This window comes from Mus musculus, chromosome 2 (genome assembly GCF_000001635.26).
Source record: "Mus musculus strain C57BL/6J chromosome 2, GRCm38.p6 C57BL/6J".
Lineage (NCBI taxonomy): Eukaryota > Metazoa > Chordata > Mammalia > Rodentia > Muridae > Mus > Mus musculus.
Window position 1 is genome coordinate 25,582,675 of NC_000068.7, and position 25,944 is coordinate 25,608,618.

At 49.3% G+C, this 25,944-nt stretch overlaps 1 protein-coding gene across 1 annotated transcript; it reads right to left on the reverse strand.

Annotated features, from left to right (window-relative positions):
- Positions 1–342: 342 nt before the first annotated feature.
- On the reverse strand, positions 343–25,807 carry Rabl6 (RAB, member RAS oncogene family-like 6). The gene is made up of 15 exons (NM_001024616.2): positions 25,439–25,807; positions 19,747–19,881; positions 18,677–18,724; positions 15,471–15,523; positions 13,759–13,850; positions 10,093–10,233; positions 9,624–9,729; positions 5,935–6,038; positions 4,601–4,953; positions 4,194–4,344; positions 2,950–3,159; positions 2,634–2,862; positions 2,102–2,270; positions 1,429–1,487; positions 343–1,314 (listed from the first exon to the last, which is right to left on the reverse strand). Exons 1-15 carry the CDS (start codon positions 25,566–25,568, stop codon positions 1,117–1,119), a joined length of 2,178 nt encoding a protein of 725 aa, NP_001019787.2. The 5' UTR covers positions 25,569–25,807; the 3' UTR covers positions 343–1,116.
- Between the last annotated feature and the right edge of the window lie 137 nt (positions 25,808–25,944).

The window sequence follows — 25,944 nt, forward strand, 5'->3', positions numbered from 1 at the left end:
CAGTGGGCGAGGGTGGAGAGCTGCCAGCGGGGGCGAAATTCTCAATTGCAGGCGCCCCCAGACTCCCAGCAGGCAGGGAGGCAGTGCAGAGCAGGACACAACTACCTTACCAGGGCCCCAGGGCCTGAGACTCTCAGGTATTCTCCCTGCAGTAACCTTGTATCAGCCTGTGGTGGTAAGCCCTGAACCATGGCCACCTTGGTCCTCTGGATTACATGGTATGGCTAGGTACTAAGTCCTCAGACCACCCTTTGGGCCGAATTTTGGCTTAACAGCACCTAGTCCATTGTTTGGCCTCATCTCAAGCTGTTTAGGGGACCAGAAAAAGAGTCACACACCACAGTAAAATCAGAGAGCTTTATGGTATGGGTCTGGAGTGTCTAAGAAGGTGCCCTCTGGGCTCACCTGCGCAGGCGCTCAGCGGGCAGAGGCGCAGCTGGCACACAGTGGCAGCCCGTTAGTGCCTCTCCCACAGGAGAAGTGGTACATTGTGTTCTCTTGCCAGGCTTACCCAGTGCGGGGCCTGGGCCACTTTGCAGTAGCAGATGCTGCCATGCCCTCCTGAGTGACACATGACACATCTGTGCTCAGGGCAGGACCCTGTGCCACTCTGGATCCATGGGGAAGAAGGTCCACAACCCAAGCCATGCTGTGGCTCTGGGAGAGCCCCGGAAGGCAAGCAGGAGTGGGGCTGGGTGGTGGGCATTAGAGAAGCCAAGCAGCCCCACGCCCTGCCTCTGTAAACAGACCCTGGTGGGTCCCTTCTCGGCCCCAGGCACATCCCTGAGAAACACCGGGGACTGGTTGCAGCTCTTTCTGGGAGGCCAGGTGATCCACCAAGCCAGCTGCAACTTTATTCTGTCCCCTCCCTCCCTGCAGAGCAGGCTTCTGCTGGGTTGAGGCCCAGCACCTGCAGCGCCTGACCCAAGGGCCTGAACACCACCAAGGTCTTCTGCACAAAAAACAATGTAGAGTGGGCCAGACCACATGGGGGCAGACATAATGGCTGGGGGACATAGGTGGCAGGGTGGTCCTGGGAATGTGGGTGCATAGACAGCAGCCTCCCAGCCACTGGCAGCCCACCTCTTCCCAGACAATCAATTGCCCTAGGCATGTTTAGAGCTCCTCATAGTCCCCACCTCCAGGGTGGCGGCTGCCAGGGGCCCCACCCCCCAGGAAGGCTTCCAGCTCATCTGCAGCCTTCTGCTCTTTGCTCCGAGGGGGCTTCCTCTTCTTCTTCCGATCCTCCTTGCCCTCCTCCTTGTCCTTGCTCTTCTTGTGTTTGCTTTTCTTTTTTGTAGTCTTTTCTTCCTCCTGAAGGTCATGAAGAGCAGAACTAGAGTCAATGGGCAACCCACAAGGCTAAATCCCACATTCTAGGAGCCTGGATGGCTTGGCTAGTTGGGAGGTTAGTGACAGAGTAGGTACCTCTTTGCTTTTCTTCTTCTTTTTCTTCTTCTCCTTAGAGGGAAGTTTGCTGTCTCTATCTGCACAGAAAAGGACAGCTGAGCTCCTACCTGCTACCACTTTGTAGAGTTAGGCAGAGGCACTGCTGCAGAGACCCCATTCCCAACAGGGCGTGGTCCCACAGGCAATTTATGTATTTTTGTGGTGGTGAGTCTTGAACAAGCCTTCAAGTAATTTCTTCCCCTCCCTATGGGGCTGAGAACCTGACAGTACAGTCCTAAGCTGTTTGCTGGGCTGACATGGCCCAAGTCCAAGGACTTCTCCAGGCAGCCTGGGCCGGCCCGAGATTCCCAGGTATTCTCCCTGCAGTAACCTTTTATTAGCCTGTGTGGTTTTTTTTCCCCCTCCCAAAAGAATTCTGTCCCAAAGGCTTGGGACACCTGAAAGCATGGAATGTAGAACATTTGGTAGAGGTGAGGACCCATAGGGAACCATGGATAGAGTGACAGTGACAGTGTTTAGATGACTATTCTGGACCACACTTGGGTGCACATTTGCCAGCTGGTGTGACAGTTTCACCAATCTCACAGCTAATTACTGTGGTGAAAAGAGAAACCATAGGCAATGTAAATGTAAACACAGGAGTATCACAGACAAGGACCTCTAGGATCCAGCAGGTTCCAGGCCCTCCTACCTTCGTCACTGCTTTCCTTAGGTCCCATCTCCTCTAGGCCCAGCCCAAAGAGATCGGAGTCATTCTTCAGTCTGAAAGCACCTGGGAGCTTGGAAGGTGGAGGTGGCTGAGCAGGGCCAGTGTCCTCATCAGTTACATCAGAGAGGTCTTCTCTTACTGGAAACCTGCCCTGGAAAGAGAGCAGCTGGTAGGCCGATTGTGCCCTGACCACTCCGAGGGATCTGGGAAACAAGGTTGGCAAGTTCACTTACGACTCCAGGGGCTAGGGCTGGATGGGAGGGGTAACCTGACCCAGATTCAGAAAGATCAGCAGGGCCTTCATGTGGACAATGGGCCCTCTCCCATGGACTCTCATTCACTTTCTCCAGCAGGCTTCAGCCACACAGTAAATAAGAAAGGATTGTGCCTCTGGGGCACTGGAGCCAGGAACATTCTCCTGCCTCTCGTCAGGCTCTGGGAAACAGACCTTCTTGATTGTCCTCTAGCTCTGGAAGGATGGTGCCTGAGCTGCCCAGTCAGCACCTGTCCTTACCATTCTCCTCTGTGTATCTGATTCATCACTTTCAAAGTCTGGGTCATCCATGACGAAGGACAGCATCTGGGCAGCAATGGGCCCCTCAGGATCACTCTCTGATGACACCTGTTTGTCCTTCCCTTCCTGGGGTCTTTCAGAGTCATCAGTGGTGAGACCATCTGACCACGGTGGCGTGCCTCTCGTGGGAGCTCTCTTCTTTTGTGGATGTGAGACCTTGGTGGAGGACCTTCACATAAGAAGAAATGTCAGGAACTCAGAGGCCACCCTGGGTTGCCACCTCAGCTGGACATACTCTGGGAATCCCAGCCCATACCATTTAGTCTCAGGCTCTGAGCATTGCTGAGGGGCCACTCTAGGGTGGCCTGCCAGTCCTTCGGCTTCCTCCTCACTTGAGAGACTGATGTTCTTACTGGGCATGGGATCCGAGGGCAGCAGGGATTTGCCATGTGTCTGGTCTTCTATGTCCACATCATCCTGGAAACCTGCCACCATTGGGTTCCCTCCTAGGGCCTCCCCATCGTCACTGCAAAGAGGGGGGGGTAGGCAGTCAGAGGTTCTGAGGGGGCTGTGTGTTGCTGATTACCCACCCCACTGCCTGTAGAGCTGCCCTGTCTGTAGTACCATATCCCAGTGGCAAGACCTTCTGGGCTGTTACAGGGGTATTCTGCTGTCAAGAGGGGGACTAAATAGTGAGGGAAGCACTGCCTAGTTGCTGCTGGTCAGTGACAGAATCAGTGGGAGGAGTCCAGAGAGAAGCCCCTAATTTATTTGTTTCTGGAAGGGAAGCCCTTGGTCCCATACAACATGGTGATGCTGGAGATGATAACAGTCACTCAACATTTGATCTGTGAGAGGGAATAATCTCAGGCTTAACTGTAGACAGATGTTCAAGTGTCGTTAGAATTCAGAGAAGGGACTGAGAAGGGCTAGCTGCAGGAAATTAGACCTGGCTAGGGCTTGCTTCTCTGGGTCTATATGGAGACCCAGGTGGCCTTCACTATACCTTACACATAGATTGGGCCTTCAAGAGTGCCCATATCCCTAGCAGGGCGTGGTGGCACACGCCTTTGATCCCAGCACTCGGGAGGCAGAGGCAGGTGGATCTCTGAGTTCGAGGCCAGCCTGGTCTACAGAGTGAGGTCCAGGACAGCCAGGGCTGCACAGAGAAACCCTGTCTCGAAAAACCAAAAAAAAAAAAAAAAAAGAGTGCCCGTATCCCTGATAGGCCATCTGTCAAGGCTCCTGCTATCCTAGGAAGATTTAGCTTAATGTTCTCTAGTTTGCTGTGGCCATAAACTCTGCCTCAGTCCCGGGTAAGTCCTTTGTCTGTATTCCCCAGGGTGGATGGCAATGATTGTACTGAGTGGGCTTTGACATGACCTAAGCCCTTCCCTCTGTTCCTCCATTTGTCCTCAAAGCTAACTGCCAACCTAGTAAGCACCGGAGGCTGTGCCCACAATGGGGTTTTGGAGACCCAGGTATGAATGGGATGGGGAAGCTCTGTTGCTTGGTCCTTGAGGTGGACCCTGTGCTCAGCTCTATCAATCTGACCCTTACCTGTCACTATCCTGCTGGGGACCTTTGGCTCCAACTTTCTTGTCTTTAGGCACACTTGTGTCTTCCAGGAAGCTTCGGTCAAGGCCATCTTCAGGGACAAAATCCTCAACATTCTGGACTCTTGCTGGAGCTTCGAGAGCTGGAGCTGGCTCTACAGAGAAATGCTGTTTCTTCCTTATGTGGTCCTTGCCCCCATGCTAGGCAAGCCCTAAAACTGTGCCTGTGGGATTGGGACTTAACAAGGCATGCACCCAGGCTCAAGGTCCAGGCTATTTTAGAACCAGGCTAAGGACTGGCTGGCCCATGTGACTTTTCAGGGGCATAGGGACATTCCAGTGAGGAATATGAAGCTCAAGATGCCAGAAGGTGGCCCCAAATTCACATGAGAGAGCTGCTCCCAGGCTTACCTGGAGGTGAAGGGGTCACTTCTGCAGCTGGTGAGGTCCCAAACAGCCGAGAGATGATACTGCGACGCTGGGCTGGAGCTGGGGCTGGAGCTGGGGTTGGGGCTGGGGCTGAAGAGTGTACAGAGGAGGGCATGGCCTCCAAAGAGGGTACAGGAGATGGTGCTGAGGGACAGGTGGAGGAGACACCTAGAGACAGCTGAGGGGCAGGCTGGGGTGTGCTGGGGCTGGAACTCCCTGTGGATACAGCACTTGGAGGCACAACTGGCGACTGGGAGCCTGAGGATGGGCTCTGCCCATTGGCTGCCAAAGGGGATGCGTGGCCTCGACTTCGAGCCTCCATCATTTCAAGGAAGCTAGGAGGGGCAAAAGGGCATGGAGTGAGGAACCTGCTTCTTCTCGGCCCTCTTTTTCCATGGTTTTCAGGCATCAGTGTGTCTTTTACATTTATATTTAGGCAGAGGATAGGGCCTGTCTGCCAGTCAACTGTCCCGTCCCTGGTACCCAGACTAATTCCTTGCCTATCCTGTCTCTTTAGCACTGTAGCTCCCAAGCCCATGCTCTCCCTCTGCACTGGCATTTCCTCAGCCTGGGGAACTGAGCTGCACAGCAGAGGTGCAGGACCACCCACTCCTGTGGAATCTGGGTAGGCCAGTAGCTGTTAGCCAAACAACAGTGAAGTAGTGTGGCTGGTTATGGTCAGTGAGGAAGTTAGCAATCGCACACGAGGAGTGGCTCTCATCACAGGCATGTGCTGACCCACACGTAGGAACCATAACGTATGTCTAAGCACTTTGTAAGTTCTGTAGGCTCCAAAGTACTTGGGGGTGTAGAGTGCCAGAGTCGACACAACCCATCTTCAGGAGTACCTGTCCTCACTTTCTATAAGAACTGAGAGGGGATGTAGGGAGACTGAGGCTGCTCCCAGGCCAGCATAGCTCAATTCAAAGTACTAGTCCATCTGTTTTAGAAAAATGTTGATCTGACTATTAATTAGCTCATATTAATAATTATACCCCAACAGGTGAACAGGAAGGGCTCTGGGCAAGGACAAATAGCATGGACGCAGGTCCTAGACCGCTGAGAGGAGCTGCTGAGCTGTGTTAGTCCGATGCTCCCCACACTGCTCTACACTGAGTACTGCTAAGGTCTTGGCTGAAGGACACTCAGGCTGATTGTATGTGGTGCTTTCTCCACTGCCTCATAGATTCAGACCAAAGTCTGGCACTCAGCTCTTATCTGTGAACACTAGGGCCTACTGGCAACAGGGTACAGGACCCATCCTCCCCGCTCAGGGTAGTGAAGGCCAGCATAGCTGTAGATGCTAGCTCACGTACATGCTGTAGTTCTGGTCCTCGGTTTCCTGCTGCACTGATAGCTCCTCTAGTGTGGCATCGATGTCTAGTTGGTTTGTCTCCAGCTGCCTCAGTAGTGTCTCCCTCTGTAGAGGAAGTAGACAAAACTGAGTATGCTTCTTCCCCATTCTACCGCCTGTTCCTGTGAGAGACATGAGGTCTGGCTGCCTGCAAGCTCAGCTTTTATGGCTTGGAGGATATAGGTCATGGGGAACCACACCAGAAAGTGCCACCTTCTGCTCCACATCTTTGGTCACTAGCATGTTTTGTTGGCTACAATAGCCTATCAGGCCACAAAACCATGGAAACAGGCGCTTAAGGTGCAGGGGCAGCTCTCGGGGCAACTCTAGGTGAGAAGCTCTGCCAGGTAAGCCTGGGTAAACCGCATACTTGTAGTCGGATGAACAAAGCGGATCAAATCAAGTCTCTGAGTCCAGCTGCCAAGGCTGTCAGTCAACATGGCTTCTTGCATTTAAATTTAATCTTAGCCAGGCGGCAGTGGCACACGCTTTTAATCCCAGCACTTGGGAGGCAGAGGCAGGCAGATTTCTGAGTTCGAGGCCAGCCTGGTCTACAGAGTGAGTTCCAGGACAGCCAGGACTATTCAGAGAAACCCTGTCTCGAAAAACCAAAAACCAAAAAAACCAAAAAACAAACAAAAAAAAATCTTAAAAATCAGCAGCTTTTCAGGCTGTGTAAGGACTGTGTTCCTAATTGGAAGAGGCTCTGGTGGACAGGCACTGCCTTCCAGAGAAACAGGGCTTGCCCCCGGCTCACAGTGGGGTCCTTTCAGCACAGAGCAAACAAATCGAATAGAAAAAGTGGGAGTTAACTACAGACCAAGAGACCTGGGAGTTGTTTATACTCTGAAAAATGAAAAGAGATACACAAGAACGATGCAAACAACACTCAGGATTAACAAGCAGGCATACCACAGACTGACGAGGCTCTACTTTAAAGGTGAACTCGTGCTATACCAAGAGCAGCCTAGACAGCCACATCACATACATAGCATACAGTCTATTTAGACCTTACCCTGAATACTGACCAATAACTGGTGATTCAAATAATTGTGGAGTCATGGTGTTTTGTTTCTCTGTGAAGCCCTGGCTGTCCTGGAACTCATTTTGTAGCTAAGGCTCAGAGATCCACTTACATCTGCCTTCTGAGCAGTGGGATCAAAGGCGTGTGTCACCACACCTAACTTTTGTTGTTTTTAATTTTTTTGAAAATAAGACTGGTTAATGTTTCTTGTACCAGGGTCTGGCCTTGAACTAGCTATATGGCTAAAGATGATGCTGAACTTCCTTTCCTCCTGCCTCCACTTCCTCAGTGCTATGATTACAGACTGTGCCACACACGGTTTGTACAGTACTAGGGACTGAACCCAGGGTATCATGCATAGTAGGCGAGTAATCTAACAGAGTTACATTCCCACATCATTATTTAATGCATGTAAATGTTTTGTCTGCAAGCTACGTCTGTGTTTCACGTACATGTCTGGTGCTCAGAAAGGCATTTCAGATCCCTTGACAACGGACAGTTGTGAGCCAACATGTGGATGCTGTGTATTGAACTGCCATTCTCTAGAAGACCAGCCAGCCCCTCCAATATGGAATGTTTCAATCCATGGGTGCTTCCAGGTACCCACTACCCTGCCAGCAGACAGTGGCCATCAGGTTCCCTGCAAATAACCATGGAGGAAAGCTATACTGGTTTGGGTCTCAGCTCAGGCTTTTAGCACCAATGACTATTCTGGCATCCCTTTGTGTCCCTTGATCTCCCTTGGTCTAAGTCAGTGGTAAAGCTTTCATAGAATGGAGCAGTATGAGGAGTTTGGTTAACGGTTTCCTCCTAAACTGAAACATCCATGCTGCAGAGCTCTTTAAACAAGAAGGCAAACAACTGAAAATAGTTTCAGGAAGTCCCTGAAACTGACCAGATTGACTAGGCCCTCCTGGCCCAATAAGCAATAAAAGCTGAATCTCAGAGAAGAAAGGTTGCAAGAAGATCCAGACCAGACCGTTGCATGGGAAGGCTGTGCAGGGTGCTCCAGGTTCCCAGCTTGTGTGAGCTGTCACCCATGCTTGGGTGGGCTTTGGTGATGCAGTCTTTGATTCATTTCTGCTCCTGTAAGGAACTCCTCATTCATATGGATATAAGTTACCCCAACAAAACTCATTGGTTCACCAAGCTGGACTCTGGTGGTATCCATACTTTGGGATCCCTAACTGGATTGAGGAGACAAGCATGTTATCCCAAGCATGTCTCCCCAGAAGAAGTTTGGTGACTCAACAGGAGTCTTCAGCCAAAAGGCCTCTAGTAGAGGCTCCTATCATAGCCACCCCTGCAGGAACCTCACATTCCTCAAAAGGAGGAAGAGAGGAGGAAAGGAAAGCTTCACCTTTCTAAGTGAGTTTGATGTCTTGGATAAAGTATGAAGGGTTCCTAAGAGCAGGGGAGGCTACAGGTACCCAGGTCCAGAAAGGTAGCCAGGCCTGTTTAGCCTTTTCTTGTTCACCAGAGACCCCATACAAAGCTGTTTGTCCCAAAAGGGATGTGGATCAGGGATTGGCCCTCTCTCTGTTCTTATGCTTAGAACCCAGAGCCTTGTTCCACCTTCCACAGTCTATTGCTCTCCTAGCTCTGAGAAGCTATAGCGTACCTCAAGACCAGAGACAAGGACCAGAGCTTAAGCAGGGTAGGATTCTGGGGAGAAATTGGGACTAGTTGGAACCTTTAGTCTATAGAATGATACTGGTCCTTTGGCTTAGACAAATGTAGAAACAAACTGCAGGCAATAGGGACTGGGTGGGGATATGGCCATTTTTTTACTACCTCTGCCACCTTTTCTGTTTTTGAGAAAGGGAGTCCAGGCTGCTCTTGAACCTGTGATATAGAAAGGATGACCCTGAACCTCTGATCCTCTTGCTTCTACTTCCCAAGTACTGGAATTACTGGCATGTACCACTATGAGTTTTTGGGGTGGGTCTCCCTCTTATTGAACCTCTTTCTGTATCCTTAAACCTGAAGTGATCTTCCTGACTCAGCCTTCTGAGTGCTGGGATTACAGGTTTGTGCCTCCACATACAGCCTTTGCCACTTCTATACATCTAGAAGGTTCCAAGAGGAGCACTAATTAAAAAGCAGGATAGGTGCAGCTCTTCACCCTGAAGGCCACTCTACTTGCCTCCGCTGTATCAGGAAGGCTAGATGCTTGTAGCAAGGGTACAGGTTTTCCTTTTTTCATGAGCTGGCCAGAGGGCCATGGTTCCCAGAGCACAGCCAGCACGTGAATGTAGTCACAGAAACTGCATACCCTGGAACCTGCCTCTTGTTGAAAGACTTGTTGTGACTGGGACTTCCTCCATAGCTATCTGTTTATCTGGGAAATGAGGTATGCACTTCAATTGGTGCCCCACAGGGGACAAGGGCTCCCTCTACAGGCTGTACTGACTTCCAATGCCCTTAGAGAGCAGGACATGTTACCAGACTCTTGGCCGCCACTATGAGTACTGTGTGTGCCATGTCCAGCTCATTACATACATCAGTAGCCAGCTTCCAAGAAGGTGCCCAAGGGTGTTATCAGGCTTAGGAAGCAGGGCACTTCTTGTGCAGAGTCACAAAAATGATGGTTACCCTTTTGTTTTCCCTACCTAGTACGCACTTACCTGTAGTTGCAAAAATGGGATGTTGAAGAACTTATGCAGGTACTTTAGACCAAAGCTGTTCTTCATGGAAGATTCAGCATAGCGGAAATAGGAGGAACCTGGAGGTCTGTTTTCAAAGAAAGATAAAGGAACTTGATGGGCAGTGTAGCTTGACTTCAAAGTCAAGGGTCACACCTAAGCCTACGCATCCCGCCACCAAGCTTCCTTCTGGCAGCCAGCTCCTAAGGATGTTTTACAGCATACTCCTCTGGGAGTGGTCTGAAGAACCAGACAAGAGCCAGGCAGGCCCCATAGTCCTGGCATATGGTCTTCACATCTTCTGCAGCATTACCATCTCGTGGAAACCTGGAATTCCTTACCCTCTCTGGCTAGGTGCTGTCATCTTATCTCCAACACAGGATAAGACCCTGCCTGTGCTGCCCCCAACACCACCAGAGCACGTCACAGGAGCAAAAGTGGTAGCACCCACCTGTCCAGATGCTCAATGAAGTCCCGCACATCGTCTGGTAGAATGACTCGATGCTCGCCCATGTCACGGTAGTTGCCCAGCACACACACCGGCACATGGGTTGGCACTTTGGGAAGCTCCCGGAGAACATAATTGAAGGTCCTTTGAAAAGGGAGGGAGTGTTCTGCCTTAGCTGTGTGACCCTCAGAGAGCTGTATGTACTACCTTTTTGGTCTAACTCCCCAGAGCACTTGTCACCTCAGGCAGGGTTCAGAGATGAACAAATGCTACAACCTTCAGCTGCATCTCTGGTCACTGCCTCTCTCAGAGAGCAGTTCCCCTACACCTCAATTCAAGGTGCCTGTTCTTTTGTCTGTAGTTGGTATGACACCTGTCTATGTTGCTATGAATTGGCTTCAAGGGCTGGTGGGGTGGCTTGGTGGATAGAAGTGCTTGCTGCTGGGCTTGATGACCTGAGTTTGATCTTTGGGGCCACATGGAAAGAGCTGATTCTCATAGCCTGTCCTCTGGTCTCCATCACACAACCCCCTAGCCTCCCCCTTCCTTCTACCCCCCCCCCAACTGCCCAGAGCCTCACCTGTTTGTAGAATCACTCTGAACTGAGCATGTCCTAAGGTAACCTGTCCTTCAGCTCTGCTTCACACTGAGGCTGGGGTTGTAGCTCATTCACTTCTCCCTGCTTGTTGGCTCTTGCCTCCTGGTTACCATCACTGAAGTGTCCTTAGTGACGCGTTTGTCTCTAGGACATTCCTTATTCTGCAGGGTAGACCATTCTGTCTACAAAGTCTCCAGGTCTCCAGGACTGACTTAATGTGGGGGTGCCCTGTAGTTGCACTTTATAAGCCATCCCAATGTCTCCAAATGGCTTGTGAAGCCCCAGCCAGGACTGGGCTATAGTCAGAGGTCGAGCACTTGCTTAGCATATGCAAGGTCCTAGGCTCACTCTCCAGTCCTCATGCCCTGCTCCCCTCCCCTTCCTCCCCAACCATGAGTGGCAGTGTATACCAATAACCACAGTACTCAGAAAGCTCAGGTAAGAGGATTATGAGTTTGTGGTCAATTTGGGAAGTATAGTCGTTCCAGGTTAGACTAAGCTACACAGAGACCTAGTTTCTATAAAAATCACTAACACCTCCCACAGTCAGTGCAATGAGCATGACCCAGCTTCCCTGCCAAGCAATTAAGAACGCAACACGTTTTTAACTATGGCAGCTTCTCTTGTTTTTGCTGCATTTGCTTGAAACATCTCCTGCCCCTTTTATCCTTATAAGACACTTGAAGCGTGCTTGCTGGCTTGCAATGGCAGCAGCTGTGTGAACATGGATGCTTCCATCCTTCACGATCAGTGCTCAGACTCTTAACAGTGTCTGCTGACTCCCAGGACAAGCTCAACTATTTTAGTGGAGCCCACAGTTAAGAGACTTTTAATTGTAAAAAGACTTTGGATTTTAGAAGAGATGGATATTTTAAAGAGATTGAAATTTTAAAAATATGTAAAGACTGTGGGACGTTTAAAGTTATTTAGATCTTGGGGATGAATAAGAATGTAAGGGTTGAGGCTTTCTAGTGATGTGTTTGTGTGTCAAGTTGACAAGGGGTCAATTGTACTGGCTAGTTTTGTGTCAACTTGACACAACTGAAGTTTCACAGAGAATGGAGCTTCAGTTGGGGAAATGCCTCCATGAGATCCAGCTGTGGGGCATTTTCTCAATTATCGATCAAGGGGGAGAGGCCCCTTGTGGGTGGTGCCATCTCTGGGCTGGTAGTCTTGGTTCTTTAAGAGAGCAGGCTGAGCAAGCCAGGGGAAGCAAGCCAGTAAAGAACATCCCTCCATGGCCTCTGCATCAGCTCCTGCTCCCTGACCTGCTTGAGTTCCAGTCCTGACCTCCTTTGGTGATGAACAGCAGTATGGAAGTGTAAGCTGAATAAACCCTTTCCTCCCCAACTTGCTTTTTGGTCATGATGTTTGTGCAGGAATAGAAACCCTGACTAAGACAGACCCTAAGACATGGCTGTGGTACTTGTGGTCTTTGTGACAAGGACCTATGAAGCCTCATGGCTCTCAAATATGCATCTGTGCATCCTTCCTGAGCTGGCTTAGCCTCCTGCCTACTCTGTAGCCCAGAACTCATGTCTTTTGGGTCCTCGCTGTTCTTAAGAGCACTACCTACCCCTCTATAATACCCCCTCTATAATACCCCTCTATAATACCCCCTTATAGCTATAGGGTCTTGTGAAGTTAGATTGCAAAGATTCTAACACACTTCAGTGGAGTATAGAGGCCTTCAGTGTCCAAACCTAATGTCACATGGGAGAAGCCATGTCTCACATAATAGACCAACAGACTACCATCACCCACACGGCAAAACACACTGTACATGTACACAAGAGCACTGCACTCTGCTCTGTACATGAGAAGAACAGCTTTGTATATGGGTGTCTATGACACAAGTGTACTGCTGAACTGGAGCTTATGGCCTAGCCTGCCTCTTGTAGCCCCCATAGGTTTCTTGCATGTGACAGTTAAGCATATAGGTCCCCGAAGGTTGGGTAGGTTGGAGCTGGGCCTATGAATACTGTACAGAGGCTATAGAAAGTATGTTATGTAGATGGTGGCTCCCAAGGATCTATGAGTTCAGGACCCTCAAACCACAATCAGTGGCATGCACAGTGCAAACTTTACTCCCAGGCTTAGGATGTGCACATGTTGGAGGCTGGTATAATCAAGTGGGTGACTATTCTTAAATAGCACAAGTGCAAAGCCTAAGAAGACATGGTTCCACTGTACATAGATGATGCACAGAAATCTAGCTGGCCTGCTCAGCTCTCTGCAATGAGAGTCTTACATGATGGAACACAACACTTTTCTCTCTTTCCAATCTGAACACAGATTCCACACATTAATACTGATAGAACTGTAAAAGCAGAGTAAAACTTTCCTTCTTGTAATGGAGTGGGTTTTCTTTAAGGCAGAATAGCACTATGTAGCCCTGGCTGGCCTAGAACTCGCTATGTAGGCTTTGAACTCAAGAGACCCACCTGTCTCTGTCTCCCATGTTCTGGGGTAATAGGTGTGCACCGCCATGTTTAGCTAGTATAGTGTTCTTAAGAGACTGTTTTTCACAGAGGAAGCAAGTCTCTGGGGCCCTTGGTTTTCCTGCTGTTGGTTAAAGAGGGTTCCCAGTCTTACAGTGGTATGTAAAGCAGTTTCTCACAATGTCCCCTGTCAATGGAGTATGGTGGGTTTCAGGAGGCTTGCACCTGCTCACTGAACCTCTGGACCCATTTCTCACTTCATTCTTTGTCCTTTGTTGTCACTCATCTTAGATATGTCTTCTTGGTGAGTTACTGAGTGTGTGTATATATATGTATGCGTATTTCTGGGAGCCCCTCCAATTAAACAGGTTACTTGATTCTGACAAATTTTATATGGTGTTTTCAGGACAGCAAGGTTGTAGAAGGTGACGCTCCATCCCTACCACTGTTGGCTATAAGCCTGAGCCAACTCCTGCCTACACTCTGCCCGTCTTGTGGTATCAGTACCTCAGCCCCCTAGGTCAGGGGGTTCTGCTCACATCTGGCATAGTAGGCAGTTCCACACTGAGAGGAACCGCACAGCACTACATGATGAAGGCATGCAGCACTGCCTGTTATCTGCCCTCTTACCACTGCTTAGTGATGTCAAACATCATGACCACTCCATTACAGTTCTTGTACACATCCAGAAACTCAGCATCCAGGGCCAATTCAGACTCTGCCTAGAAACAGAAGGAAGAAAGGCTAAGACTGTGTCCCTGGCCAATCCCATACTTGTGGCCCTTCAAACACCTGAAAAATGCAGGTTGGGGCTTTTCTAGTCTTTTTTTGTTTTGTTTTGTTTTTTTCAAGACGGTTTCTCTTGTAGCTCTGGCTGTTGTGTAACTCACTCTGTAGACCAGGCTGGCCTTGAACTCAGAAATCCGCCTGCCTCTGCCTCCCAAGTGCTGAGATTAAAGGCATGCACCACCACTGCCTGGCTGGGGCTTTTCTTATCTAAAAGTCATTTCATTTTGGGAAAAAAACCTTGAGGAAACCCTTGTGGGTATACACAAGGTTAGCCGTGGGGGCTGGAGCAGTGAGCTCCATCGCTACAGAGCAGGCCTGCCTTAGGACTTCCAGAAGAAAGTGCTGGAGCTGTCAGCTGCCCCTTGAGATGGTTTCCAGGGGAAGAACAAAAAAGGACACATGGTGTAACAAACCTGGTCACACCCCAGGGCTGGGCAGTCACAGGCTGGGGTGGGGTGGGGTGGGGTGGGGTGAGTGGGCGCGCAGCTGTTCTTTAGCCAAACTGCATTTAATATTATGTTTCTGTCTGTATATAAGGGCTACTTTCATTAAAAAAAAAAAATCTTTTCTTTTGGTTGCTCAAAGTGTTGGGAATAAATGACCATTTAGTGCATGGCTGTAAACTAGACTCAGAGAACACAGTAGAATACAGAGCAGAAAGAGTCTAAGGTTAGTGTGGTGGCCTGCATCTGTCAACAGTCAATCACAGGCTAGGGAGGCTAGGTCTCTTGCAGTCCTAGCTCTGTACCCAACAGTGAGCACAACAAATGTCAATGGACAATTCCAAACATGTGCTCAGACAGAGGGTCCTACTTTAAAATCACTGGGTCCTCTGCCCCCGACACACACAGACACACATAGAGGACAGGACTTGTAGGAAGAGGGATCAGATGACAGGGTAGGAGGGAGACAGAAGAGGAGGTAAAGAGTAAACAGAATATATAATATATGTGAATGAAACTGTCAATAAATCTACAAAAAAAATAAAACTATGCAAATGGTAAAAAGAAACAAAACAAAACCCAACCCCATCAAGATGAGTTCCCGAACACATAGCACATGGGACAGTGCTGGGAAGGGGCTATGTATCACTTAAACTTCCAGCCTCAAAGAGGGAGAAGGCAGGGCAGGGATCTCTAAAACAACTGGAAGGAAGGATTACACAAACATGTCCACTGTGTTCTAGCTTCTAGGGAGCAAGCAAAGACCACCTGGTCTCACCTGTGGTGCCATGGCCACACCTCCAACATATGTCAGCACTTTAAAGAACAAAGTCACATGACAGAGATGTAAAATATGGTTCCTAATAGGCCATTCACATGGCAGTTCACTGTGATGTCTGTGGGAAGCAGAGCAGGCACCACGTGGGGCAGGCACCCTAAACAGGCAGTGACCCTGAAACTTAACCCAGGCAGCACCGAGTCTCAACAGTAGTTAAGGACAGTCAGTGACTACTGCATCTACAGCATACGGGATTGTCCAGGAGGCCAGAGAGTGCCCACAGGCGCCTTGCTCATGACACTGGCACAGACCCACCTGACAATGTGGCTCACCTCCTGGGGGTCATTTTCCGTCTTCAAGCCATCTCCTCGTTTTTTACACTTTCCTTATTAAAAGACAAACAAAAAATTAGGAATGAAATGGTTGGGCCCAGGATTTGCATAAGTGGGGAGTATCCTTCCTCAGACTCCTCCTCCCCGCCTTAATGCCACGTGGGACTGCACTCCATTCAGCCTTGCAATCTAAAAGAGCCTCCTGGTAGGTCCAGACACCCCTCACTCATGTTTGAGAGATACAAAACTGTGTGAACTGGCTAGGCTGGCAGAGCAGGATAGGAAATGCAGCACTTAGCAGCTGATAAGACAGGCCGGGAAGGAAGAGTCCCTATCCAGGTCTGCCTTGAGTAAAGGGGTTGCTCATGACAGCCTGGCTCTCATGGAATCGTGGGGGATGGCATGATAAAGGGTTTCTACAGTCAAAGCTTGGAGACCAAATCTGAGTTCCTTAAACAGTCCCTGCATCACTAAGACACTGGCACACTCGGAGAAGTGTCCGTCCAGCCTGACACTGCCTGTTCATGGTAACTGAAGTGTTTTTATCTGGCAGACAACCACAGGTCCTGTAGCAGTCTGACACTGGACTCTAGGGACAACAAGATGACATCACTGTCCCTTCTCCTTTTCATCTAAATGTCCAACTGAGCTCTTCACAACCTTGGGAATTCCATAGCAGACAAATTATCTCCTGAGAACAAACTCAGGTTCATGTGCTTACACAGAACCTCCACAGCACTCTGCAGTCCTTCCTGAGCCCCCGTCACACTCAGTCAGGTCAGCCTCTCTGCTCAGGGCAGTGATGATTCAGCCTGAATCATGGGATGAATGGCAAGTGGCACATCAGGGCATGAGCCTCTAGCCCACCAGCATCTTGCTGTAAGCTGCTGTAAAGGGTTTGTGGGAAATATGCTTTCCCTTTGAAAGCTTCTGAACAAGCACTAGAGAGCTCTGCCTCCACAAAGCTTGAGCTGCTGAGCTCAACTGCTTGGCCAGTTCTCTGGAGAACTTTCCAATGCCCTTGAGCCCTTAGTTGCTTTAACTTCTCTCACATCTAAAGGTCCTTTGCTTGCTGTGGACACTATTCAAGATCATGGGGATGGGGGAGGAAGGAGAGGCAGAGGTCCTTTCTTTCCAACCCTCTACGGTGAAGAGGTAGCAGCAGGCGTGACCATGCAGGCACTCCCAGAGTTAGGACCTCTGTGCTGGGATTCAGCCTGACTGCATCTGAGCAGGGATCTGAGCAGAGATCTCAGAGTAGGGTGGTAGAGGGCGTGTGAGCCTAGCACAGCAGGAAATCAGTCTTCCATGGCTCCTGGGCAGTGGAGGTGTCGCCTCTGCTGCACGGTTCCTGGGCCAGCTGAGGGTGTAAAATGCTACTCCAAAGAGCCCTGAGTGAGAGACTGAGGCTACTGCATTATTGTCCCATCTGATATCCAGCCCCAAGTTCTGACCCCACTCTTCAAAGCCCTGTCTATAGGACAGTGCATCCGCTGCAGCAGACTGCAGACGTGGAGACCACAGCTGAGGCAAGAACTTAGGAAGGCGCTGCAGCAGGTCCACAGCCTGACTTAATGGGGTCATGGTTTGTGGAGAACAGCTGGCGTAAGTCACTTGATGGCCTCATGAGGATGTGACTCTTGCCCTCAGTGTATACATTGATGGACTTCAGGTAGCAGGTCATCTATTAATACTCCAAAGATGCACACAAAAGCATTCAGAGGTGTACAGACACACCAAAGCCATCAGAGAGGCTCAATGGATAGGATTCAACTAGGCTGTATTACTGCTGGAATCAGAGAAAAAACTGGCTTCAACTGTTCTTCAACACTTGGCCCAAAACCATACTCAGAAGGGATTTGGCTGAGGAGGGGGAAGAAAGCACACCCTGTGCCAAAACAAAAAAACCAAAAAACGGAGCCCTGAAGACACATCTTCTGGCCAAGTCCTGTACCTGGAGGACATGCAGCACAGCTATGCTGATGAGGCCAGTGGTTGTAAGAGGTCAGAGGTCATGTTTATTATGCTAGTGGCTAAATAGGTGATGCTATGCCTGTTGGGTCAGAGGCCTGCATGCACACATACAATGTCAGCACCAAGGAGGACTATGAACTCCTACCCCCAGGGTCAAAGAGGAACATAAGACCTAACATAGGAAGAATGAGATCAGATCCTGTCATTAGGGCCACTCTGAGGAGTTCTGCTGTTGACCTCTGCAGGTTTAGATGAGGCTGGTCTCTGTGTGGCTGGGTCTATCGAGGTACTCTGACTTGGGGACCCATTCAGTAAGAAACGCTACATAGAGGTTGCTGACCTCCACCACATGCATGACAGAGATGGGTTCAAGTAAGAACATGCAACTCCAGCTTGCCTTCTTTCTAAATCCAATTAAAACTGCTTGTGGGCAATCTCTGAACGAAGTCCTGCACGCCCCACGTGCTGCCCCAGTGTGCTCTCGCTCCACTGACTTGGCCTTCCGCACTCAGGGTGCACACTTCTACTGTGCTGGTGCACTGCACTTACACTGTCTAGCTCAATAATTAGGGCCACCTCCAGTGCCAGAGGGCTAAGCAGGTAGCTATAAACAGGACCCAAGTCAGGTAAGAGCCTTGTGGGCATCTGCCTGTGAAAACAAATTCTCATTAGAGACCACTCACTGGTCACTGTCAAACAACATGGCATTAGGCCATCACCTAGTAAAAGAACAACTGACAGAGGTACCCTTCTGTCTCTCTCAGAGCAGGGCTGCCAAGCCACTAAGACTCTAGGGCTCAGTGTGACTGTGGGTGCAGGGCTGACACAAGAGGAAATACACAGGAGGGCTTTGGGAACAGCGCTTCATAAGGGTCATCCCTCCCAAAATGCTCAAAAGAGAAAAGTATGTGTGACAGTTTCACTGTTGAACATTTACTCTGCCGACCAGACATGGGATGGAAGTGACCAGGGCCCAGAACTTAGTCCACGTAGGGAAGGGATCAGATAGGGCTCTGATGTAAGCCAGATGCTAACAGTTGGCAGCAAACCCAACCCTCCTATACTCTTTTGACTTGATAAAGCTGGTGCCTGTGACATGCTTCTGAGCCACAAGTGACTCTGTGTGACAGAGCTAAGTAGGACATGGGACCCAAGGACATGCAAATAAGGGGTGTGTGCAAAGGGGAGGGGCCTTAGAGTCTATCATGCATTAAGGAGATAATGTATCTTACCTTTGTCAACTACATCCCAGACTTCAACTTTCACTACATCATCAGTAGCTGAAACAAGAAAAACTCTCAAATTAGTGCATTGTATCATTCCTTCTAGGATCCCAAATGGGGCCAGGGGCATTTGGTATTACTAGCTCCCTGGGGCCTCTGCAATACATGCTGTAGGGTTTTCAGGGCTATTCCTCCAGGCCCTGGCATGAGCAATGCATATATTAGCCCACAGACAAAGCCATCACATAACAACTCACACTCAGAAGCCTGTGGGTCCCTGGGCCACTTCAGGTGCCCTAGCGGATGCTCACTCTCTGGGCAGATGAGGAAACAGCACAGCTGTCCAAGTCACATCTCCCCCAAGCCTACTACTCCTTTACCTGACTGGCCAGTACTCAGTGAGAACGCAGGTCAGTTGCAAAGGCCAGAGCTGTGATGGGTCACCTGAGCAGGCCCAGGTCAGTTGTAGCCCCGACACCTACATCACCGTCCTCAGCCTACCTGGCCCATAGACTCCTAAGGCTTTCTCTGATACTAGACTTAAGTTGCATGAGAACAGAAACCATTTTCCAAGTTCTTGTTAACTCTTCAACCCCTCCTCAGTAGCAATTCTCCATTTTTAGGATGTCCTAAGGGCTAATGGGGCTGTAAGGATGGTGGAGACCCCAGAACACAGAAGGGGAAGACAAGAGTTAAAATTGTCACTCTGTTCCCCAGGGGTGAGCACTTGCCATGGATCACAGAATGCATTCCTATCAGACAAAGCAGCCATGTATGTTGCTGATGTGTATGGGTGGATCTGCTCCTAGAGGTGGCCAGGGAATTCTAGTCTTTGAAGGTATGTCCTTGCTTCCTTACTTGTAACCATGAGTATCCTGGGCCTGAGGCACCACAGAGGAGAAATGTCAGATTCAAAACCCAGAAGGGCTGATTCACATGCAACCTTAATTAATGGGGCCTCTCACATGGGTAGTATTTTCTCAGTTTCAGAAAGTACCTTCTAGGAGCCAGGAAGGCAGGATACTACTATACTGTACAGGGGAAAAGTGGCATTGAACTATTATTGGCCTTGAACTCACTTTTGTAGTTCCAATGGATGCTGGTGACCTGGATCTCCTGTGTGGGGATGTATTCTTCCACAAACTTCTTGCCCTGCAGTCGATGCCACAGAGCTGTCTTGCCCGTGTTCCTGTCACCCCGGATCACAATCTTCACTGGGGCAAGGATGGGCAAAGAAAAGAGAAGGGAAGATTAACCAGTCATTTTTAAAAAACTTTAAAGTATCCCATCTGTTCCATGTCAAGGTGGATCCCTATTTTCTCAGGCGAGTGGCATGCAGGGGAGGACTGCGTGAGGATACCAGCAGTTCCCCAGCGGGTCAATTCCGGCTTGGCAGACTTGGCAAGAACAGAAGCCAGGGCTGGTAGAGGAGGCAGCACTGAAGTACTTCATCAGGGCCTGGGTCTCCTGGAGTTATATACTCTGAGGAACTGCCAGGGGCCCTAGGATCAGAGCTGGGCTGCAGACTTGAGCCAACAGTGTGTAGGGCCCAGGATGGTACCCAGGACATGGCTTCCTGCTGACATTTCTCAGTCCTCAAGCTTGTGGTGTAGTTCCGCATGTCTGTATCCTAATTCACTCACTCCATGGTGTACTAGGCCTGAACTCAGCAGGTTCTCCTGACTTTGGGCAGGGACGGGCATGTGTTCCAGGAATGGGGTGAACAGGATGGAGTGTCGACCTTAGGTCCGAGACCTCTTAGAGAAGTTTACCACTAGGTGTTCCCACAGGTAACAAAAAGCTGGAGCTGACCCAGTGTCAGCGAAGCCAGGAGGGACGAGAGCAAAGCTGAGGACAGACAGACAGACAGACAGAGGATGATGAGATGGGCAGGGAAGGCATGGGTGTTAGCATGGTACTTCCTGGGCAGCACCATGAGACAGGCAGAGGCTAATCATGCCACCGAAAACACCCTCGAGAGTCTAAAGCAGCGATGGAGGCTTCCAGGGCGGGGGGGTGGGCGAGGGGAAGCTTGTGGGTTCCTTTACCCACCTGCTGCTTTCTCCTAGGATGTCTGGTCTGCCTGCAGTCAAGCCTCTCCCCATTTCCAAACCAAAGTCTGGCTGAGAATGGCCCCCAGTGCACATATGAGTGAGTGGTCAAACAGTTGGCTTAGTTGACTGCTTAGGAAGATTAGGAGGTGTGGCACTGGGATGGGGCTTCTCTTGGCCTGCTGCTTGTGGATAACATGGAAGCTCTCAGAGCTATGCCCACCTGCTGCCACTGTAAGGTCCCACTGAAAAACAAGCATTCTTAACCACTGAGCTCTACAGCTCTAGATATAAATTCTTTTTACGTTTTGCTTTTTAAAAAAATCTTTTATTTTTATGCATATGTATGTATGGCTGTGTGAGTTTCATGTGCCCCAAGTGCATGCAGGATCTGAGGGCATCAGATCCCTGAGAGAACTGGAGTTGTATATAGACAGTTGTGAGTTGTAGGTACTGGAAATTGAACCTGGGTCCTCCGGAAAAACATTCAGCGCTCTTAACCTCTGAGGTATCTCTACACACCCAACCCTTTAAGACAGCCTTTCTATGAGCCTTGGTTGGCCTGGAGTTAGCTATGTAGACCTCTGCCTCTTAGGTGCTGGGATTAAAGGCATGTGCTACCATATCTGGTTGTTTTGCCTTTTAAGTCACTAGTCCAAGATTTATCTATTAGTCATCATACGACCGTCTCATATGTTCTGTTGAATGCAACAGGTTCTTTTTAAAAATCTGCTCTTGTTTTTTTTTTTTGCATTTCCTCCCTTCTACTTTCCCAGGACTCCCTATTTCAGACTTTCAAATTACAATCTTACCTCAAGGACTTACAAGTATATGGGTCTCTTGGGACCCATAAGTTGTAAGTACTTTCTTTTTTTTATTGTTTTTTCTAGATTAAGGTTTCTCTGTGTAGCTCTGGCTGTTCTGGAACTTGCTCAGTGGACCACGATGGCCTCAGAGATCAGCCTGCCTCTGCCTCCTGAGTGCTGCGATCAAAGGCGTGCGCCACCACTACCTGCAGAGAGTGCTTTCTAATTTTCAGGTAATTTCTTTCATTGCATCATAAACTACTTGGAAACTGTTGCTATCTGGATCTTTAATTTCCGCATCTCCAACCAAAGTCCATCCTGCCTCTGCTGCCTGAGTGCTAAACTTTTACTTTTTATACATTAATCATCCCACAGCAACGGAGAATAAAGAACTGCTATTAAGCTTCAAAAAGATAGCCGAAGGAGATGTCTGCAGTCTCAGCTACTCAAGATACTGATAAAAGATCAGTTGGGCATACAAGTTAACAGTTTGAGCACAGTAGGCACTATTTCAGAACAAAGCCAAACCAGAATACAACCTCCCCACTATCACTCACTGTCACAGAATACAGAGTCTCCCCACTATCTATCACTGTCATCCTCAGAGGTTTGCTGGGACTCTGTTTTGATGGCTGTCCTTTGGTTGAGAGGTTGGGACAGAGGAAGTCAAGTACAGGTAACCTGTTTCTGGATCAGTCTGTATCACCCTTATTCCAAACCCATTGCTTCACCTTGAAGTGTGCACCAGATGACATCACTAGTGAGCCAGGCCATAGCTCAGCAGTCTTCGTATGCTCAGACTTCCCCAGTATCCTTTTTCATCTTTTACTCCTACCGTTTGCTGTTATATTATAGATGTATCCTCCCAAAAGCCATAGGGCCCAGCTAGAGGGATGGGTTGTTTGGGTTTTTTTTTTTTTTTTTTTCTTCTTCTAATTTCTTGAATGCATTGTGTCTGCTAATAGAAATGGAATTTTTCTTTTTTTTTTTCCTTTTGGTTTTTCGAGACAGGGTTTCTCTGTATAGCCCTGGCTGTCCTGGAACTCACTCTGTAGACCAGGCTGGCCTCGAACTCAGAAATCCACCTGCCTCTGCCTCCCAAGTGCACAGATTAAAGGCATGTGCCACCACTGACTGGCGAAATGGAATTTTTCTTACCACTTCATTTAATAATGTTTAGGAGCTGGGGATGTAGCTCAGCAGTAGTGCACTTGTTTAACAAGAACCTAGGTTCAATCTCCAATAAGAGGAGAGAGAGAAAAAGAGATTGACCACGGCTCAGCAGGTAAAGGTTCTTGCCACCAAGCCCAACAACTGTAGTTTAATGCCCAGGAGGCACATAGGAGAAAACCAAAAAGCTGTCTTTTGCCATGCATGCATCAAGGCATAAATGCCCTCCCAAGAAATAAATTTTTCAAAATGGTATTTTAAGTTACTAGGGCTGGCAAGATGGCTCAGCAGGTAAGAGCACTGACTGTTCTTCCAAAGGTCCTGAGTTCAAATCTTAGCAACCACATGGTGGCTCACAATCACCTGTAATGAGATCTGATGCCCTCTTCTGAAGTCAACTACATTGTACCTATGTATAATAATAAATAATAAATAAATCTTGGGGGTGGAGCAAGCAGAGACTGAGCAAGTGGAGTTGGGTAGGGCTGACCGAAGCGAGCAGAGGTTGTAAAGTTCAATTTCCAACAACCAGATGAAGGCTAACAACCATCTGTACAGCTACAGTGCACTCACATACATAAAATAAATAAATCTTTTTTAAAAAGTTACTATTATAGTTTCCTCCCAGCCATCTTTGCCTTTTACTAAGTTAGGCAAACTTTCCCACAATTTGCCTGGTATATAATTGGAAAAGTTGTAATGTACACTTTAACATCCACACTTACTGTGATAATAAAGTCAACACATTTCTGAATGTATGCCAGCTACAGTGGTGCACCCCTTTAATTGTAGCACTTGGGAAGCAAAGGCAGGCAGGTCTCTATGAGTTCAAGGCCACTCTGGTCTACAACGTGAGTTCCAGAACTGCCAGAGTTACATAGAGTGATGCCTCCCTCCTCCCTAGTCTAATGTCTTAACTCTGATCAGCTCCATTCTGGGGTAGGGGCTGACTCCAACTTTTTCAGTATTGTTTAAAAACCAAACCAACCCAATCCAACCCAGTCCCCCAGTCTATTATGAAAACATTATCACCAGTGACTGACAACAAGTGCTTACTCAGGGCTTACTGCACTCGGACCTATTCCTTTGCTTACCTTTGCTTTGTAACTCCCACGTCTACCTTTGCAGCTTAAGCTCCACTTATCTACAGAACACCCTGCAGTGACTGTTTCTGTGAGATCCTCTGCTCAGCCAGCTGTCCATCCCACACTGACCATGAGCACAGCGCATTCTGGCCTGCGCAGGGCCAGGTCATCAGCTCAGTGCTGCTCTTTAGTATACTCTCTTTACTCTGGTGGCATAGTTCCCTCTTTTTGCTTCTGAAATTCAGACCACTCCCAGTGATCTATGGTTGTTAAAATTCTGGTTTTCTTTGAGTTTGTTCTTTTTTCCATTGCTTTTTTGAAACAGGGTCTCACTATGTAGCCCATGCTGTCCTGGATTCCATTAGGGTCCAAAAAGGACCCAGCTGCCCCTGCTTCCCAAGTGATGGGATTAAAGGCTCGTCCAGCTTTCCCTGCCTCAGTTATTCATTCTCCTGACATATTGCAAAAGATTGTTGTGCTGCCTTCCCGAGCCACCCAGACAGCATTCTGCAACAGACAATTCAAAATGTGGAGACTCTTACAAGAATCCCGAATCTGTATTTATTATATTGCAGGTTTGTTCCTTTAAGTAAGGCATCTTGGAAAATATGGAAGACTTCAGCTCTTCTAGACCCCTCCTCTTTAGAACCCCAGGGCGTGGGTCCAGTGGGTAGTAAGTTTAGAAAGCAAGAAGCTCCTAGTTCAGGCCTAATTTCTAGAATTGGGCTGCAAATTAATACTATATAAAAATAACGAAAGAATCCAAACATAGATTCCAAAGAACACAAACCACTGAATATTTGACTCAATTCTCTTCCTCAGTCAAGAGAAATACAAACTTCCAAGTTAACACACATACACTGTTTGCTTCTAAATTTGCACAAAAAATCCTCCTAGTAAGTTTCATAATGTTACATTATTACCTAAATATCACTGACCCTGTGAGGCACAGCTTACAGTGAACTGTGTGTATGTGCCAGTGCATGTATGTGTGCGCGCACGCGCTTCAAAAATGTTGCAGTATAGAAATAGTTTAGAAGTAAACAATATCAGACCACGACATTGCCCAAGAATCTTTTGATTGTTCAACCTGCAAATGGAAAAACTCTAAAGAGGTCAAGAGAACCGTGTGCTTCTCGCTGCACAACATACATAATTTATAACGAAGGGCAGAGCGGACTTTTCTTCTTGTGGGGTCAGGGATGCAGAGTTAAGAGCCTCTTGAAATTAAAAAAAAAAAAAAAGCATATCCCTTACAAAACAAAAAACAAAAAAACAAAATCAAGGCTCAAGGCCCACAGGCGACCGACTTTCAGGAGCCTCCGACTTTCAGGAGCCTCAAGTGAGAGCAGGCGCGGGGGGCGGAGAGGAGGCAGGCACACGCAGCCCCGCGCGCGCACCCTCGGGTTATGTAATGGTCTCTCTCCGCAGGGTACCCGCGCCAATCAGGGTCCTCCACCGCTGCTCCGCTAGTGTCGCCGCACAGCTGTTCTCTGGAGGTCTCCTGTCAGGTGATGTCCCTCAAGGAACGACCACTACTCAGAACCCAGGGACCCGTCCGCCCCTACCCTCTGATTCTTCCAGACCCTAGTAGGCTGGGTGGCCGCCCCGGGCCCTGCCAGCCGCCCCGGCCTGCCCGACGGCGCGGCCCGCACTCACTGTTATACTGAACCCCCTTAGCGAAGCGCCTCTGCAGCGCCTGGTTCATGGACTGCAGCCCGGCGGGGATGTTCTTGTCCCGGCCTGGGGCCTGCTCCGACCCCACCAGCTTCTTCAACGCGGAGAACATGTTCCTGCTGGACGTGCGAGCCGGGCTGGCCTGCGAGCTCAGCAGCGGCAGCAGCACAGCGCACCCCGCACCATGTCCGGCCGGCCCAGGCTTCCCCCGAGGCCGGAGCGGGCGCGGCCTCGAGCGAGGTTCTGGGGCCTCAGCCTCTGTGGCTCCGCTCCGGCTTCCACGGCCCTCGGCGCGGCAGCCAGGCACCCGTCAGCGCCGCCATCTTGGCGCCGGCGCGGCTACGGGACGCTAAAAGGGACACGTAGCCGCCGCATGCGCAGAGAGCGCACTAGGTCCCGCCCTTTTCTAGCATCTCCACCTCGCCGCCACCAACCCCCTCTGGTCCAACGATCAGCTTCCCGGTCCTCAAGAGTCCCGAGGTTTCTCC

Bases quoted from the DNA above. Each gene is read 5' to 3' on its own strand.
- Rabl6 (NM_001024616.2), bottom strand. From the start codon at position 25,568: ATGTTCTCCGCGTTGAAGAAGCTGGTGGGGTCGGAGCAGGCCCCAGGC. The intron at 2,271-2,633 runs GTAAGGACAGGT...CTCTCTTTCCAG, and splicing joins CAGATACACAGAGGAGAATG to GGCAGGTTTCCAGTAAGAGA. The intron at 1,488-2,101 runs GTAGGAGGGCCT...TTTTCTGTGCAG, and splicing joins TAAGGAAAGCAGTGACGAAG to ATAGAGACAGCAAACTTCCC.